General features: G+C 35.0%; 2 protein-coding genes across 2 annotated transcripts; both read left to right on the top strand.

Moving 5' to 3' along the window:
• Positions 1–482: 482 nt before the first annotated feature.
• LOC147542438 (heavy metal-associated isoprenylated plant protein 7-like) lies at positions 483–2,476 on the top strand. The gene is made up of 5 exons (XM_086635048.1): positions 483–696; positions 831–1,110; positions 1,213–1,427; positions 1,522–1,609; positions 1,864–2,476. The coding sequence occupies exons 1-5, from the start codon at positions 688–690 to the stop codon at positions 2,250–2,252; spliced, it is 981 nt and encodes a 326-aa protein (XP_086491174.1). The 5' UTR covers positions 483–687; the 3' UTR covers positions 2,253–2,476.
• An 11,876-nt stretch (positions 2,477–14,352) lies between these two features.
• On the top strand, positions 14,353–18,107 carry LOC147542437 (glucose-6-phosphate 1-dehydrogenase, chloroplastic-like). Its single transcript, XM_086635047.1, has 10 exons — positions 14,353–14,748; positions 14,951–15,174; positions 15,329–15,423; positions 15,649–15,763; positions 16,074–16,279; positions 16,365–16,514; positions 16,601–16,721; positions 16,801–17,030; positions 17,226–17,426; positions 17,528–18,107. Exons 1-10 carry the CDS (start codon positions 14,559–14,561, stop codon positions 17,793–17,795), a joined length of 1,800 nt encoding a protein of 599 aa, XP_086491173.1. The 5' UTR covers positions 14,353–14,558; the 3' UTR covers positions 17,796–18,107.
• The last annotated feature ends 105 nt before the right edge of the window (positions 18,108–18,212 follow it).

The following is an 18,212-nucleotide window of genomic DNA, read 5'->3' as shown; positions in this document are numbered from 1 at the left end:
TTTCATTCGAATATGCGTTCGGCGTTCTTCATGTAATTCTAATTGTGCTTCAATCCGCAAGATCACATGTTTCAAAAAATCCAGTTGAGGTTTTCCAAGGAGAGGGCGGTAAGTTCAAGAGATAGGAGACGTGGTGAGAGTGGTGGAAGGAGAATGCAAGAGGAAAAGTTTTTTTTTTTCTTTTGATGTGTCATTGCAAATTGGCGAGGGTTGTTTGCCACGATTTGTCTTTGACAGTGGAGAAGGATAAATTTGATATAGAAGGGATTACTTCTCAAAAAAGGGTAAAAATGAAAGAAAAAGTCAACTTTCAAAGTTGACTAACTGAAAAGCGTGAAAAGGGTCAAAAATCAAAATCATCTTTAACATGTAGGGGTCCATTAGTGAGTTAGTTATGTTTAGGGGGGAAAAAGAGGACTAGCCTTCAACTACAACATTGGGTGTCTATATAGACAAAGTTGAGGTCCCTTTAACATTGACCTAAACATGGAACGTTAATCTATAAAATGGAGAGGGTTTGATTTGAGATCTAATGGCCAGAATAGGAGAGAGTACAATCTAGAGAGAGAAAGTGAAACAAGAGAGAGGCACTTTCAATCATCCGTTATTGCTTTATAATAATCCAACGCACTCACTAAGATTAGTACTAGTAAAAGAAGAGTTTTCTGCAATTCCAACTAGGGCGAAATGGGAGAGGTAAAAATGAACCTCCTTTTTGTTCACAATCCAATGATTTCTGAGTTTTTCTTTTAAATTTGATTTTGGGTGTTAATCTATTAGATTGATTGTTTGTTTTTCTGTAATGGGTATTGATTGATTTGATTTTTCAGGAAGAGAAGAAGCCAGAGGAAAAGAAAGTAGAAGAAAAGAAAGAAGAAGCAAAGAAACCAGAAGAAAAAAAACCAGAGGAAGAGAAAAAACCAGAAGAAGAGAAGAAGAAAACAGAGGAAGAGAAGAAGAAAACAGAGGAAGAAACTAAAAAACCAGAAGAAGAGAAAAAAACAGAGGAATCTAAAGAACCTCCACCACCTCAAGAAATTATTCTTAGGGTTTTCATGCATTGTGAAGGATGTGCTAAAAAAGTTCGAAAATCCTTGAGAGGATTTGAAGGTAATAATATAATAATATTCATAATATCTGATTTAATTTTTTGTTCTGTTTTTTGTTTTGTTTTAGGTTGAAATGTGAAGATTAATGGTGTTTATTTTACAGGTGTTGAAGATGTTGAAACAGATTGTAAGACTCATAAGGTGATTATAAAAGGGGAAAAAGCAGATCCATTGAAAGTATTTGAAAGAGTTCAAAGAAAATTTAACAGAAAAGTTGAACTTCTCTCTCCTATTCCTAAACCACCTACTGAGGAAGAGAAGAAAGCAGCTGAAGAACAGAAAAAGGATGAACCTAAACCTGAAGAAAAGAAAGAAGAGGTCTTTAATTTTTCTCTCTTCTTAATTACAATTTCAGTTTCAATTTTTCTAATTGATTTCAGTGATTCTGATTCTGGATTTTGAATGAAAACAGGTAATTGTGATTATAGCTGTGATTAAAGTACACATGCATTGTGAAGCATGTGCTCAGGAAATCAGGAAACGTATTCTGAGAATGAAAGGTAAGTTCTTTCTTACTAATATTAGAATCAAGATTCAATTTTTAGCTTCAGTTTTTGTTTTAATGGTGATTTAGCTTTTAATTCCTCCACTTTTTCAAAAATTAAAAGATACCCTTTTTATACTTTTCTAATCTTAAAAAAGGGTTTCATTCAATTTGACTAATTGAATCCTTTTTACTAAAAAAAACCCAAATCTAATTGACTATAACAAAAGTTCTATTTTTTATTTTGATTTTGATTTTAATAAATTTTAGGTGTTCAAGAAGTAAGTCCAGATATGAAGAGTTCACAAGTGACAATAAAAGGGGTATTTGATCCAACAAAATTAGTTGAATATGTATACAAAAGAACAGGGAAACATGCAGTAATTGTGAAAAGTGAACCAGAGAAGAAAGAAGAAAAAACAGAGGAGGAAAAGAAAGGGGAAGAAGAAAAGAAGGAGAAATCAGGAACAGAGGAAGGAGAGAAGAAAGGAGAAGAAGGAGCAAAACCAGAAGGAAATGGAGAAGAAGAAACAAAGAAAATTGAAGTTGAAGTGACTAGAAATGAATTCTATTATTACCCACCTAAATATAATATGGAATATGTTTATGCTCCTCAGATATTCAGTGATGAAAACCCTAATGCTTGCTCTGTTATGTAAAAAAAGTTGCAGGTTTTGAGTTTGAGAGGTAAAAATTAGTTGGAAAAATAAGTGGAGTTTTTGGGGGTTTTTTAGTCTTTAGTTTTATATAAAAAGAAATGTTAAATCTACAGATATAAAACTGTAGAATTTTGTGAGATTCTCTTTCCTTTAATAGTATAGTTTTATATCTTAAGAAAAGATTGGGGTTACATTTCAATGAAAAATCTTTATTTTAGAAGAAAGTTATAGAATTATGCATACATGCCCTCAAAGCTTCTACTTAGCCTTCACAATTTCTCACCATATCTTCTCTTTTTGCACTTAAATGTATCACTGTCAAGTCATATATATCATTATAGGAGTCGATAGTTTGTTGTGCAATCGTGCAGTACTGCAGCCTATAACGTATTATTCGATAGCACGAACCACTGTTCAAAGTTTATAGTAATATTCTTTTAACATTTTTAATTCAATTGACGTGTCTACATAAAAAAAATATTTATAAATAGTAAAACACATGAAGATGGGATTATTTTCTTTAACTTCTTTTTTTGAATTTTGATTGTTTTTCTTCTTCTTTTTTTTTATGAGAGGGATTGTTTTTCTTCTTTGTTTCTTGTTAATTTTGGTACATATTTTACAAACTTATCATGTTCTTGTGTCCATTGAGATGGACAGAATATGGAGATGAGCCAAAACCCATGTGAGGCTGTAATTTGTTTTTTCCCTACAAAGGTGAAGGTTAATTTTGGTATTTTCTCGACTGCCTTTATTACATGTTAGATGGGGCTCTTTTACCCACTCAACATGAAAAAGAGGTAAATTGGGTAAAGGTTAATGCCGCTTTTAACCGTGTAAGTTTCAAAATATACCTTCTTGAGGAGGTGTTTCATTTACCCTTTGTACTCTTTTTTTTTTTTTTTTGTTGAAATTTACCCTTTGTACTCACTTCAACAACCGTAAGAGCATCTCCAGTGCAAAATTCAAATTGAGTTCCAACACATTTGAGATTTTCTTTACTACGAACATTTCTAATGGGACATTCTAACAAAAATTCTAAAAATTTATTTGTAATGTGCCAAAGAAGACTCTTTCTTAAGGGACAATATAGAGAGACTCTAAATTCTTTTGGTCTCCAATCGAAATCTCTAAAATAATTCTACTTAATACACATGTTACTTTTAAATTCAGTAGGAGAAAATAGTAAAAACACAAGAGTTTCTATTCGTTTAATGTTTTAAAGTGTGAGTAAATGGCACTTAGAAAACTCAAGAAGACACTTTAAGTTTAGAGCATCTCCAATGAGAAACTCGAACTCTAAAATTTGGAGTGTCACTTAGGATTTTTAGAGATTTTGTCAAAACATCTTCTCCAATTAGACACTCTATGATGACGTGGAGCATTTAATACAGAGAATTTGAAGAGAGACACTATAAAATTAGAGTGTCTTCTTGAGACTCTCTAAGTGTCACTCTAAAATTTTAAATAAGAGCATCTCCAATGGGACACTAAATCTCTAAAACTTAGAGTGCCACATATGACTTTTGGAGTTTTTGTTAAAAAATCATCTCTAATGGAAAACTTTGTTAGACACTCTATTATGAGGTGGACACATTTATTATAGAGTGTCTAAAGAGAAAAACTCTAAAATTAGAATGTCTCTTTGAGACTCTCTAAGTGTCACTTTAAAATATAAACCAATAGAAACCTATTGTTTTCAACTACTTTTTCCATGTTCAATTTCAAAAAGTATACTCAGATCGCCTTCTGGGACTCCCACTTGAACTACCTGTGAGAGAAACAAGAGTTCAACTTAAAAGTGACATGTGTATTAAGTTGAGAGATATTAGAGACCTCCATTGGAGACTAAAAAATTTAGAGTGTCTCTATATTGACACTAGTAAAGAGAATCTTTATTTGACACTTGACAACCAGACTTTTAGAGTGTTTATTAGAGTGTCCCATGGAGATGCTCTAATAGAAAATTTTGCTTTTTAACCATTTTTACCTATTGGATTCAAGAGTGACATATTTATTAAGTAGAGTAGTTTTAGCGATCTCTATTGGAGACAAAAAGGTTTATAGTGTTTCTATTTTTTGACACTCATGAAACAAAATCTTAACTCAAACTTGACAAATAGGAGTTCTAGAATTTTTCTTAAAGTGTCCCGTTGGAGATGCTCAAATAAATGCTTCCGTCTCATACCAGAGTGTATAACAAATTGTCCCATTTAAAAATATTTTTAACAAAAACGTAAAAAAATCATATTGGGCATTCTTAAGTGTTAGAGTTTGAGTGCTCACTAGACATGCTCTTAGAGCATCTAATTGTATTGTGCGGTTTAACAGAAAATAATATCTAGTTGCATTCTCTCACAAGATGTGAGTCCCTATGTATTATCGAGTACCAGGTATTATAAAGGGTTAATTCCGTTTTGGCCCCCGATTTGTGACCAACTGGCCGTTTTGGCCCCCAATTGTGTCCGGCAGTTCGTTTTGGCCCCAAGGACCAAATTTTTTACCAAATTATCCTCGGGGGCCAAAACGGAAATATTTCTGAAAAAAATAATAAACATACAAAAGCCACATCACCTATCTCTTTTTCCTCCACTTCACCTTATCTCTCCTCCATCACACCACCTCCTCTCCACCTCACCTTTCTTCTCCGGCGGATGGTGACCGGCCGGAATAAAAATTCCGGCCGGTCACCTTCAACATAAAAAAAAAAAAAATTTCCTTCTTCTTTCTCTCTCCTCTTCTTCTTCTTTCTCTTTCTTCTCTTCTTCTTCTTTCTTCTCTTCTTCTTCTTTCTCCCTCCTCTTCTTCTTCTTTCTCTCTCTTCTTCTTTCTCTTTCTCCTCTTCTTCTTCTTCTTTCTCTCTCTCTTCCTCTTCTTCTTCTCTCTCTCTCCCTCTCTATCTACCTACTGTCCGGCGAAGGGGAGGATCCCCTTCGCCGGACGTCTGGTTTCCAGACCTTCACGGTCTGGAAACCAGACTTGAAGGCCTGGAAACCAGACCGTGAAGGTCTGGTTTCCAGACGAATCTGGATTTCCAGATCCAGACGAATCTGGATTTCCAGATCCAGACGAATCTGGATTTCCAGATCCAGACGAATCTGGATTTCCAGATCCAGACGAAGGTCTGGAAACCAGACCTTCACGGTCTGGTTTCCAGGCCTTCAAGTCTGGTTTCCAGACCGTGAAGGTCTGGAAACCAGACGTCCGGCGAAGGGGATCCTCCCCTTCGCCGGACAGTAGGTAGATAGAGAGGGAGAGAGAGAAGAAGAAGAGGAAGAGAGAGAGAAAGAAGAAGAAGAGAAGAAAGAGAAAGAAGAAGAGAGAGAAAGAAGAAGAAGAGGAGAGAGAAAGAAGAAGAGAGAGAAAGGGAGTTTTTTTTTTTTTTTGGTAAAGTTGGCCGGCCGGAATTTTTTTATTCCGGCCGGCAAGTTTTTGCCGGAGAAGATGGGTGAGGTGGACAGAGGTGAGGTGGACAGAGGTGAGGGTGTAATTGTTTGATGAGGTGGACAAGGAAAAAATAAATAAATAAATTACAGAAATGCCATGGGGTTAGAATTGGTAGATTGAAAAGAATTTGGGGCCAATTAGGAAATTTTTGGGGCCAAAACGAACTGCCGGACACAATTGGGGGCCAAAACGGCCAGTTGGTCACAAATCGGGGGCCAAAACGGAATTAACCCTATTATAAAACATGATTACCAATAATTTCATTGTATTTTAAGGCTAGTTAAGGCGTGGCCTTAATTCTTAACATTTAAAATACAACCCTAACATCAAATTATTTATTTTTTTACAAAATATTCTTAAAGAGTATTTCACCTTTTTGTGGTTGGGGATGAAAGTAAAAAAAAAAAAAAAAAAAAGAAAACAAATAAGTGGCTTAAAAGATTATGTGGAAGAAATAAGCTTTTGCTTTATAAACCTAAAAAGAAGATGAGGTTAGAAATTGAAAGGTCTGTATGGTTTTCACCAGCCCTAAACTAATGATAGTATCAGTGTGTATAGTGACGTGCATCGAGATGCTAAATAAAAAGGATGGGCCCAATCTCACGTGAGATAAACTATCCTTTTCCGACTTTGTCTTTTCTAAACTGCAGTGCCAGTCTAGGATTAATTTACTAGGTTTTCAATAATACGATTCTATTCTGAGTGGGAACCACAATTCTCTCCCAACTCATCAAACTATGCATATGATGTCATCTTCTCCTCCCCCATTTGCTTTTTTCAGTTTTTTCTGTTATGATAATCTCAAGTTGAATATAAAGGGTGCGGGTTAAAAGCACCCAACCAAATTCCTGTAGACACCCCTTCAAATCACAAATTGTGAGATATCTCATGCACAATCTCGGTGCTTACAACACTTTGACCGGGGCCTTTAGCCCCTCCCGAATATACATTGTTTCCTTAATTAGACCCGGGGTCCTCAAACCTTAATCCGAGTCGTTTCACTCAAATAGATTTAAAATCAGACGAATTAAATATCAAGAATCAGACAAAAATAAATATTATGTAATTTAAATTAAATTGAATTCAAGTTTGGAATAAGATTTCAAATCCAACTAAGGTGTTATTTGTTTTTTCCATCTGAACAAATCATTGTGTATTTTACATGTATCATTTGAGTATTTGTATGTGATCGATCTCATTCAGACTTGTTTAATAAGTTGAAAATAAGTGCCGTGGCCGAGATTTTGGGTCCCGATCCGAAATTTTATCCAGGATCCTTCTTAAGATAATGTGAGAACCAAAAAATTACGAGAGACTAGAAGTAGAAATTAAAAATTACGGTGGCCTTTAGAATATCTATTTATAAGAGTCATGAAATAATTAAAGTGAATTTTTTTATCCTGTTATGTCGTGTATATGCTTGAACTCAGTACGGAGGCGCTTATCGGGGCCCCTAAGTAGAGGGGGGGCCGGTGCGACCGCACCAGCTGCACCCCCTCACCCACGCCCCTGTTGAAAATGCATGCGTTTAATACAAATATTTGATATACATATAAAACAACTAATATTATACTCCATAAACCTAACTCTGTTTTAAGAAAAACAAACAACATAGTTCAACAAAAAAAAAAAAAAAAAAAAACAAACAACACCTTAGATAAACAGAGATATTGTAATACCCAACAAGTCTTGAATTAGGTGACTCTCTCTCCTTCTCCACACTCCCTATAAATAACATTAATTAATCACTTCATAAAAAATTGGGATAACCTAGGAATTAGAGGATAAAGACCTCATAATCTCGGTTACTGTTGACTAGTCAATTATATATTTACTGTAATTTTCTTCCTAGGAGACTGGATTTATGATTTCTCTCACAAATAAAAGAGAAACAGAAGAACCACACCCAGAAATTAATTTCTTTCAATTATTAATGGAGGGAAACAATTTTCCAGGCTGCAGTTGATATAGGACCTGACCATGCAACTATTATTTCCTGTCCCACACTAGTAAATTCGTTCTTACTTCACACTAGTGACGTTTTTCTAATTTTCACGCAGATAGATTATCTGTAACTCTAAGATTGGACATCTGACTCGAAATTTGAATTGACTGATGATATACGTCACAACATATATTTTTATCAAATCTGTTTGAGTGGAATTGAGTTTAGTACTGATGATATTTTAACCAAATAAATTAGATTTAAGTGAATCAGACAAACAAGTGGATTACTGAGAAAAAAAAATCACAACATTTTATAATAGTATAGTCCTAACATGTAAGAATGAAAAGACATGTTCTCTCTGTTTAACACTATTTTTTCTCTCAAGGTGAACTTAACCATAAATGGGTAGGATTTCGCCTCTTCCATATCATTTCTTTGAAAGTTTGGCTCTAGGTTTCGGAAAATAAAAATGAGTAGGAAAGTTATTCATGAAAAAAAATATTGTGTAAATTGGTTTGTAAGAGTAACAGAGGTGGACGAATATCACATGGTGATTGTACTTGTGGAAGCTGACTTGTCAATTTTTGCTTACTTATGTGGATCCTACATTAAATTATTAATCACACAAGCACCATCTTTCTAAGATTATATTCTTTTATGGTCCACCAAGAGACCCAAAAGTGAAGTAACCTCCTAATCTTCACATGCTGATCCAGCATGTAATGTTTCATGGATATCAAAATTCATACCCATAATGGTTTCATTGTCAGTTTGACTGTCCAAATCTAAGGACACAAGAAACAAATATTTGATGGACCTAGTAGTTATGTTATAATCTAAGTTTTTTTTTGTCGAACTATGTTATATTCTAAGTTACTAGATGATTCTTGTTTGTTTTATTTTTACACCTCCTCTTACTTGAATATTGTGGGTATCATGGAGCAAGTGTAAGTTTTAAATCTATTATTTGCAGAACTAATTTTTGATATCATGTTAAATTTGTAATCGTCTAGTTCAAGATCAACAATGAAGGATACCTAGATATTATATTCTTAATTACTAAATCGCTTTTCTCTTATGTATGATTATTCTCACAAGATATACATACTTATTTGAAAGAAAATGTTAATTTCTGTTATATTTGAAATTCAAATTTATAGTATATTCAAATTTTAATCAGAAAATAACAAAAATACTTACAAGAAGAACATCACAAGATTATTAAACACATAGATTGGATTTATAGGTTGTAACTCAATGAAACAATAAAAGAGAATAATATTTTTAATGGAATGGAAGAAAAAGTTTAAGAATGGGAAGAAACATAAATAAATATTTAAGTTAGTGTTAGAGAATAATTCTTAGGTTAATCATTTTAAGTCACATGTTCTTCCTCAAAAAGGTGGTTTTGATGGGCTTAATTGAGGAAAACGCTCTTCTAGTTGTATAGAGTTAGGTGCTTCCAATTATTTTATTTCTTTCTTTTATGAGGTTAGTTTTTTTCTCTCTTTGCCCCTATTGCTTTTTGTCTTTCTCTCTTAGTCCTCTAATTTCTGTTCTTATTTGCATCATTCTGCCTTGTCTTTATCTCTTCCCCCATACTTTACAATAAAAATAATGTTATTGTTCTATCTTAAGGTAGACGTATAGAAATTAGATTTGGATGTGGAAATTGAACTTAAATTTGAAAATCATGTATGTACGACAATAATATAGATTAGGACAATAATATAGATTTTATGTGTAAATCCAGGAAGACAATGGAGCGAATAAACAGCGAGGACGTGTCCTTATAATGGGGTAATTTAGGGAGATGCGTAAGATAATAAAAGGTCATGTAAATGGGGTTTAGGATCGAGGTGTTGTATTAATAATAATACTAAGATCAATTAAGTTGCTTAACTCTTACATTTTGGATTCTAGCTACTTACTTGTTAAGCATCTAATCAATTATTAAAGTATACAATTAAGAAATGGGTGGTTGTTAACACTTTCATCTTTCAAAGATCATGTATGTCTAGCACCTAGAAATAAAATGCGTGTGCTAAGAATTATATTCTAGGATAGTGTTTGGTGCACAGGAATGTATCAAGAATCACATTTCAGAACAAGTGGTTATTAATATGTCGTTGCATTTTGACGGAGAGACGCAATATAACTCGCTACAATAGTTTTTGCAGAATAGCGATGCGTTTCACAACATTGCAAAAGTTAGCCGCGCTGACTATCACTAGGATGTAGTACAGCAGTGCATTTCACAAAAGTGATGGCTTCTTGCGTGGGCGCTTTTAGCAGAGATGGGGGAGCCTATAAAACTCCCCTCGTTACTATTATAGGTAACAATGGACGCCCAAGATCCAAAACAGGCAAAACATTCTTGTGGGCACCACCATTTCTACAGCCCCAATGTCCAAGTCTTAGTAGCAATTGTCTGCTAAAATTTTAGTATTTTAAACTGAACATAGTAGAGTTCAAATTGTCACTCACCTATTAAAAGTGTAATTTGTGTATAAATGAGGCAGAATCCATATCTGGTGGGCACGAACAGCTCTATAATCTCAACCGCTGAAAATACGTTTGGAAGGTATAATCTTAACTATTGAAGAGGAGAATATATTCTAAAAACAATACTCAATTCTTTTATTACATAGATGACAGGAGGTGTAAGAAAAACTTTTATTGTGAAGACTCCCTCATAAGGTGACCCCTTCGTTTTACTCTAGTTTTATGTGAGAGTCTTCTGGCTTGCTTAGTTCATGGGGTGTGAAAAGAAAAGTCTGGCTTGAGTAAGAAAGAGAGGCTATAGAGGCACCCTAATGTGGATCCATGTAACAAAATGATGAGTGGATTTAAAATTTTGCATTTGTTATGGGCTGATGGAGACCAACCTTCTTTACTGCTAGTGATATTGTTCGACTAGGGAATGGTGCTTAACCTCTTAAGAGGAACACCTTGCTCCGTCTCCCACCGATGTAGCCACATCATAGTAGAACAAATCATGTCGATAACGTGTCATGAGATGATCCAGACTAGTCTTCTGGACTGTTACTGTTAAAGTCTGCTTTGACAAATCTAGATTCACAAGTTTGAAAAATCCTCATTTAAAAGAACGGCTTAACTTCTTGACAGCAGCACCACGCTTGTTTTGGTGTATGTTTTTTTTCTGCAAGAGCTTCAACATTTTGGGATAAGTTTGCATTTCCAAACTTCTTCATATGGATTGAGGGACTCGTCAGGTAAATGGATGGCTATAAATGGGCCACATCAATCAACAAGAATTACAAATGTTCACGTCTGTCGAATTTTTGGCTTTTGGTGATGGTTATGGGTTCAGTCAGTGACTGGTGTTCAATGGTCAGCCTCCAATCCCCCCACTTCTCAAAACTTATAAAGTCTACTAATTTAAAAGGGTTGATTCCAACTTTGGCTCCAATTTTTGATCATTTAGAAAATTTAACCCTCATGAGTCCAACACCACATGATATCACACAAGATCATATTTTTGTAAGTCAACGTTCACAATTGAGTTTTGCTTTCATTTTTGCCCTTTTTACAAGTATTTTCTTCTTAATACGTAGTTTTTTTGGTTAGAAATCAGTCAAAAGTAGATAGTCGACCACGACCTTCATTAAAATTATTTGGGTAACTTCCCTCTTTCTCTCAAATTTCAAAGATCGTTCGGGTGGTGATGATGGAAAGAGAAAAGAAGATGAGACATGAATGTTTATTTCGATAAAGGCCGGTGATATATGGCTACCTGATCGTTTATTAGTAACTTGGTCTCCTTCAAGAAGGAATCAAGAAAGGCTCAGGGAGATACTTCCGAAAGAAATGTAGGAAAGGAAAGAAAAAACAAACTATTAAAGTTGATTAACGGAAACATAATGTTGAAAGCCAACGATTGACAAATATAGAAGCTAAATTTTCTAGTCGGTCACAAATTGAGGGGCAAATTGGATGAGTTGGGTACCGAATGACCTATAACGTGACCAACTCGTTAGCCCCGGATATTGTCTTAGCTTACTTAATATTTTAGATTCTCATTATTAGATTTGACTAGTTCTCTCTCCGCATAATTTTAATTTCTCCATATTTTTTCCTCTTTATCTTCTCACTCGTCACCTTCATATTCTCTCTTCATCCCCAGCTTCTCTCATTCATTTTCTCTCACATTTTCATCCTTCTTTCAACAAATTGATCATCTTTTCCGCCGTTGACGTAAGAAGTAATTTTTTCTCTGCTACTACTATACACACAAAACACAACACACAAGTTGATCAAAGATGACAAACCTATTTGTTTATCTTAGCTGATGGATTTCAAATCTCTGAATTCTCTAAACAAGAAAAACCCTTTTCATTATCTTCATTTGAGATCTTGAAATATTGAACATAGAGAAGAAGAATCTTTAGATGAAAAAGAAGTAGAATCTGTGACAGTAGAATCTGTGACACATCATCATATGTAACATCAAGACTAACATGCAAATCACAAAAGCACCCACATTAAACCCATCATTCTTTTCCAGTTCGTCTTTTGATACGAACTCAACAAGTCTTAAAGGCATTCCCGATCTTTAATCAATGAGCTTCCATAGTTTCTTCCATGGAATTCCTAAAAGCTAACATATGGGATTTTTTTATGCCGTTGCTAATACCATAGTTTCTTAAATCCAAGCCCACACGAACTCTTATTAGCTTCTTCCAAAATCAATAACATTTTCAAATTTAGTACTTATTCACTTCATCTTCTTTTTTACTTTCATACTTTCAAAATCAAAGTTAATTAAGACGACCAAGATAAAATAAGAAGAGGAAGATGTGAGAAAAGACGAAGAAGTAAAAAAGTATAATAATTAGAGAGAAGTCAAATTTAGGCAAGTGAAAAATGGCAAAAACTATAATGAGAGTCTAGCAAGACTAACGGAAGAACAAATGGTACCTGAACAAGGGGCATAAGTGGGAGTGCTGGACAATATTGGGAGCCAACTGAGCGAGTTAATCATATCAAGGGGGCAATTTGGAAAATAACCCAAAGTGGAACTACCTCATTTAAAAATGAGGGGTTGGGCAAAAGGCCCAAAATCAGCCCAACAATATGTATCAGGCCCACTGCAGATAAAGAATGAGGGGCAGGTCCAAAAAAGTCAGGCTAGGGGTGGAATTTCCGAAACACCCTTCTTCTTTTTGAAATTTACGAAACGACCATCGAAAAATTCCCGGGAAACTCGAAAATTTCTGACAAGTAATCTGACACGCCTCCCATCAGACTGTGTACTTTCCATAAATTCACAAAATTGCCATCGAAAAATTCCCGGGAAATTCGAATTTTTTTGGAAAATAGTCTGACGCACCTGACATTAAACCTTGTACTTTCCATGAATTTACAGAATTGCCATTACAAAATTTACCAACTTGCCATTTTCGTTCTTTTTTCCAGATTTATTTCTTATTTCTTTTTTATTTTCTCCCACACATATTTCTCTCTCCAATCTCAACAAATTTCGTTCTTTTTTTCCAGATTTATTTCTGATCTCTTTCCAATCTCAACAAATTTCTTCATTTTTGGTAGTATTTCATTGATTTGTATAAAGAAATTTTCTTGTGTACCGGGAACTATTTAGTGTACTGGTCATTTTTTAGATATGTACTACACATTTTTGTACTGGGAATTTTCTTGTGTACCGGGAATTGTTCTGTGTACAAGCCATTTGGTTATGTACTAGAAATTTTTGTAGTGGGAATTTTCTTGTGTACCGGGAATTGTTCTGTGTACTCGTCATTTGGTTATGCACTAGACATTTTTGTACTGGGGAATTTTCTTGTGCACCGGGAATTGTTCTATGTACTGGTCATTTGGTTTAGTACTGGACACTTTTGAACTGGGAATTTTCTCCTGTACCGGAAATGGTTCTGTGCACTGGACATTTGGTTATGTACTTTGATGTTTTTAGAGATGAAGAAGATAAAATGTGAAACAAATAAGAGTGATGAAGAAGAAAAATAAGAACATAAAACTTTTAGAGAGAGAGACAGAAAACTTTGATGTTTATAGAGATTGAAAGAGATGAAGAAGATAAAATGTGAAACAAAATAAGAATGATGAACACCCAAAAATGAGAACATAAAACTTTTAGAGAGAGTAAGAACAGAAAATTGATGTTTTTAGAGATTGAAAGAGATGAAGAAAATAAAATGTGAAACAAAAAAGAATGATGGACATCCAAAAATAAGAAAATAAAACTTTTAGAGAGAGAAAGAAAAGAAAATTTATGTTTTTAGAGATTGAAAGAGATGAAGAAAATAAAATGTGAAAAACAAAATAAGAATGATGAAAAGAAGATTTTTGGATGTATAAATAAGAAGAAAGAAGGAGTTGAAACAAAATATAATGGGAGGGATCCAAAAAAATTGGCTGAAATTTCGTCAAAAAATGGCGCCATTTTTGAATTTTCAGAAAATCTGAATGTTTCTCTGACATGACGTCATGTACGGAGAATTAATTGATTCGCTGTCGTCCGTCAGATTGTCAGAAAACACAGAAATTTCCCGTGGAGGGGTAAAAGAGGGATAAATAAAATAAAAACCAGGAAACTGTGAGCTGTCCTGACAATTTGGACTGGGTTCTAATTTTTTTTTGGGCTGGAGGTAATGCTTATTTACCCTCCATTTTTTGGGTCTCTCCCTCAAAAATCCTTTAAAAATCATTCCTCTTTGTCTCTCTTTCTCTCTGCTACCCAAACCCAACCTTTCAGAGATCTCAAGAGACTACTAACGTTCGATGCCTCCAAAGCTCTCCCCTCTCTCTCTCTCTCTCTAAAAATTTCATAAACCCCACTGACTTCTTTTGAACCAGACAGAGTTTTCTTTTTCTGATTTGACATCTTAGAATTTAGACAGGGAGATAAAGAGATGACTACCCTTTCTTCCCCTTGTTCCAATTCATCTTCTTTTCGTATTACCCAATCTTCATCTTCTCCTTCTTCCTCTCTACCTGGTCTTCATGGGCGTATTACAGTTTCTTCAGCTCCTAAGAGATTCCTTCCCAAGAAGATCTCTCTTCCTTCTCCTAGATATTGGAATGTTGCTCACATGCAAGATGGTTAGTCTTCTTCTCATTTTTTTCCTCCCTTCTCCATTTTCAGTATTTGGGTTTTCATCCTTAGCTGATTTCTGCTTGTTTTACTTCTCAAAAATCCAATTTTTATCTCATTTATTTTGTGGGTATTTGCTCTTCTTTTGTGTGTTCTTTTCTGTTCGTTTTGGTTCTTAATTATAATAGTGAAATGGGTAATTGGGTATAGGTGCTGTTACTGCAAAATCACCCATTGATGAAATTGAAGCACCAGTGAAGAAAGTGAAAGATGTGTCAATTTCATCCCTAGAGGAATTGAGTAATGGAGGAGGTTTTGGTATCAATGAAACTGAGACAGTTAGTATTACTGTGGTTGGGGCATCTGGTGACCTTGCCAAGAAGAAGATATTTCCTGCACTTTTTGCTCTTTATTATGAAGATTGCCTACCCAAGGTTCGATTTTTAGTCTTTGTTTTCAATTGTAATGCAAGTAATTCTATGTCATTGTTCAATTTCAATGCAAATGAATTTGATAATGGTGGTGTTTCTAGAACTACAATTTAAACTCAACATTTTAATGTTTTCTACATCATTTATATGGTTGCAGCATTTTACCATATTCGGTTACGCTCGTAGTAAGATGAGTGATGCAGAGCTAAGAAACATGGTTAGCAGGACTCTTACTTGTCGAATTGATAAAAGGTCTCGAATACCCTAAACTTGTCTCTGATTTGAGTTTGAGACTGTGGTTCTTATTAATTGTATTTATTTTAGTCTAGTACAAGGAAGACGTATTATTGTTCGTCGGTTATAAGTTTTATACTTGGAACATTTGGGTATTGTTTGTTAATTTTGCTGCATAAGGAGATTTGGAGTCTCATTTGTGAAACACTGTATTAACTTTAATATATCTTTTATACATTTTAGGGAGAATTGTAGTGAAAAAATGGAGCAGTTTCTAGCAAGGTGCTTCTACCATTCTGGCCAGTACGATTCCGAGGACAATTTCGCTGAGCTAGACAAGAAGCTGAAGGAGCATGAGGTAATCTCAATCTGGTTCCTAGTTACTTGTTTAAACATATACGAGTTGAGTTTCGGTGTAACGGTGTTCAAAGTAGCTAAATTCGTACGTGGTCTTTACTTTTAGCCCGCATATAACAAATACAATTATTCATTACAAACTAGCCAGTCATGTTATATGGGTCTTATGCATGCCAGTGCACACAAGTGCCACAGAATTTGGTGAAAGAAGAAACCCAATCGCTCTATTCTAGTGATTGAACCGTATCTGTTAGTTAGTTTGAATTGGAAAATGAGTGTGAATTCTCAACTTTCTATTATCAATTATGCAGGGTGGAAGAGTCTCAAACCGTCTTTTCTATTTATCGATCCCACCAAATATATTTATAAACGTGGTAAAATCTGCCAGTCGAGCTGCATCTTCAGCTAATGGTTGGACTAGGGTTATTGTTGAGAAGCCTTTTGGCCGAGACTGCGAATCATCTGCTGCTTTGACAAGAGGCTTGAAAGAATACTTGGTAGAGGATCAAATTTTCAGGTGTGGGGCAAGCCAAACCACAAGTCTTCTCTCTCTATGTACTTTGAACTTTTCCTAAAAGTGTGTCATGTCATTTGGTATACAGGATTGACCACTATTTGGGGAAGGAGCTAGTGGAAAATCTTTCTGTGCTCCGCTTCTCGAATCTTATCTTCGAACCTCTGTGGTCAAGGCAATACATAAGGAATGTACAGTTTATCTTCTCTGAGGACTTCGGAACTGAAGGACGAGGAGGGTTAGTTTAGTTTTTAAACTGAAATTCTCATCGATCCGGTCGTATTTAAGAATTTATGATTTATTCTTCTTTATATGTCAAGCCAGGTACTTTGACAGTTACGGGATAATAAGAGACATAATGCAGAACCATCTGCTTCAAATACTAGCTCTTTTTGCAATGGAAACTCCTGTCAGCTTGGATGCTGAGGACATCAGAAATGAAAAGGTTTCTATATGCGAAAAGAGAAAACCTCTCCTGATACTTAGTTTTATGTTTTTTTTTTAACTCCGATGACATTTTTTAGGTAAAAGTATTACGCTCAATGAAGCCCTTGCAACTAAACGACGTGGTGGTTGGGCAGTATAAGAGCCACACGAAGGGGGGTGTCGACTATCCAGCCTATACGGATGACGAGACTGTACCTAAGGACAGCCTTACTCCAACATTTGCAGCAGCTGCTCTCTTCATAAACAACGCTAGATGGGATGGAGTGCCTTTCTTAATGAAAGCTGGGAAAGCTTTACATACTAGAAGGTACCTAACCTACCTATTAATTCTTAGTTACTAGAGTACCCTTTTCCAAGGGGGGACTATTCTGACTTCATCAACAGTTGTCTATCATTTTTACCCTTTTCCCGTTTGCGTATCTTTGTTCAATTTAGTTTTGTGTATGATTACGAGCTATTTCCGATGATCTTCTTTCAATGGACGTTGTGTTATCTTTTGCAGGGCAGAGATAAGAGTACAGTTTAGGCATGTTCCTGGTAATTTATATAATAGGAGTTTTGGGACTGATCTTGATCGAGCAACAAATGAACTCGTTATTCGGGTTCAGCCCGATGAAGCTATATATTTGAAGATCAATAATAAAGTTCCGGGGTTGGGTATGAGGTTGGATCGAAGTAATTTGAATCTTCACTATGCAGCAAGGTGCGTAAAAAATGTCTTGGAAGATCATACGCAATAATAACCCATTTTGTGATATAACGAACCATCTTATTGAAAATTCAACTTTGTTATTTTATGCATAGATATTCAAAAGAGATCCCAGACGCGTATGAGAGGCTACTACTAGATGCAATTGAAGGAGAGAGGAGGCTATTCATCCGGAGTGACGAGTTAGATGCTGCATGGTCCCTCTTCACTCCATTACTGAAAGAGCTAGAGCAGAAGAAGATAATCCCTGAGTTTTATCCTTATGGAAGTAGAGGACCAGTTGGAGCTCATTATCTTGCAGCAAGGTATAATGTTCGATGGGGTGATATAGGTGCTTCGAGTACCACCGAAGGTGAAATTTGAAGCCGTAAGATCTTGAAGATACATTACAAATATTTCTTCAGAGATTGATCTGAACAAGCAGAAAGAATAAATTATTGATCATGTGTTGAAGCTCTTTGATCATAGATGAGTATCTCAAGGTGTACTCAGGGAAATGATTTTAGAATAATATAGTTGTCTTTTTAGATTTTGTGAGTGATTTGGGTTTCTCTGTGATTGTTGTGAATTGGAAAGGGAAGTTGGAACTGAAATGCTTAGGAACTCAAGTATTTTAAGAACTAAATTTCATTAGCAGTAATGAGTTAACCTCTATTTCTAGAGGATCTTGAATCTTGATCCATGTCCAACTTAGAATTTCAATTTTTTATGAAGATGTTTTTAGATGGGTTGAACTTGGTAGGAAGATTGTATCTGAACTGTGTTGCGTTTTTGTTCTTT

Source organism: Eschscholzia californica, unplaced genomic scaffold (assembly GCF_041429995.1).
Source record: "Eschscholzia californica isolate CP2 unplaced genomic scaffold, dmEscCali1.0.p SCAF_4, whole genome shotgun sequence".
NCBI classification, from domain to species: Eukaryota; Viridiplantae; Streptophyta; class Magnoliopsida; order Ranunculales; family Papaveraceae; genus Eschscholzia; species Eschscholzia californica.
Note: the sequence above shows the minus strand (reverse complement) of the source record. Positions and strands in the feature narration are given on the sequence as shown.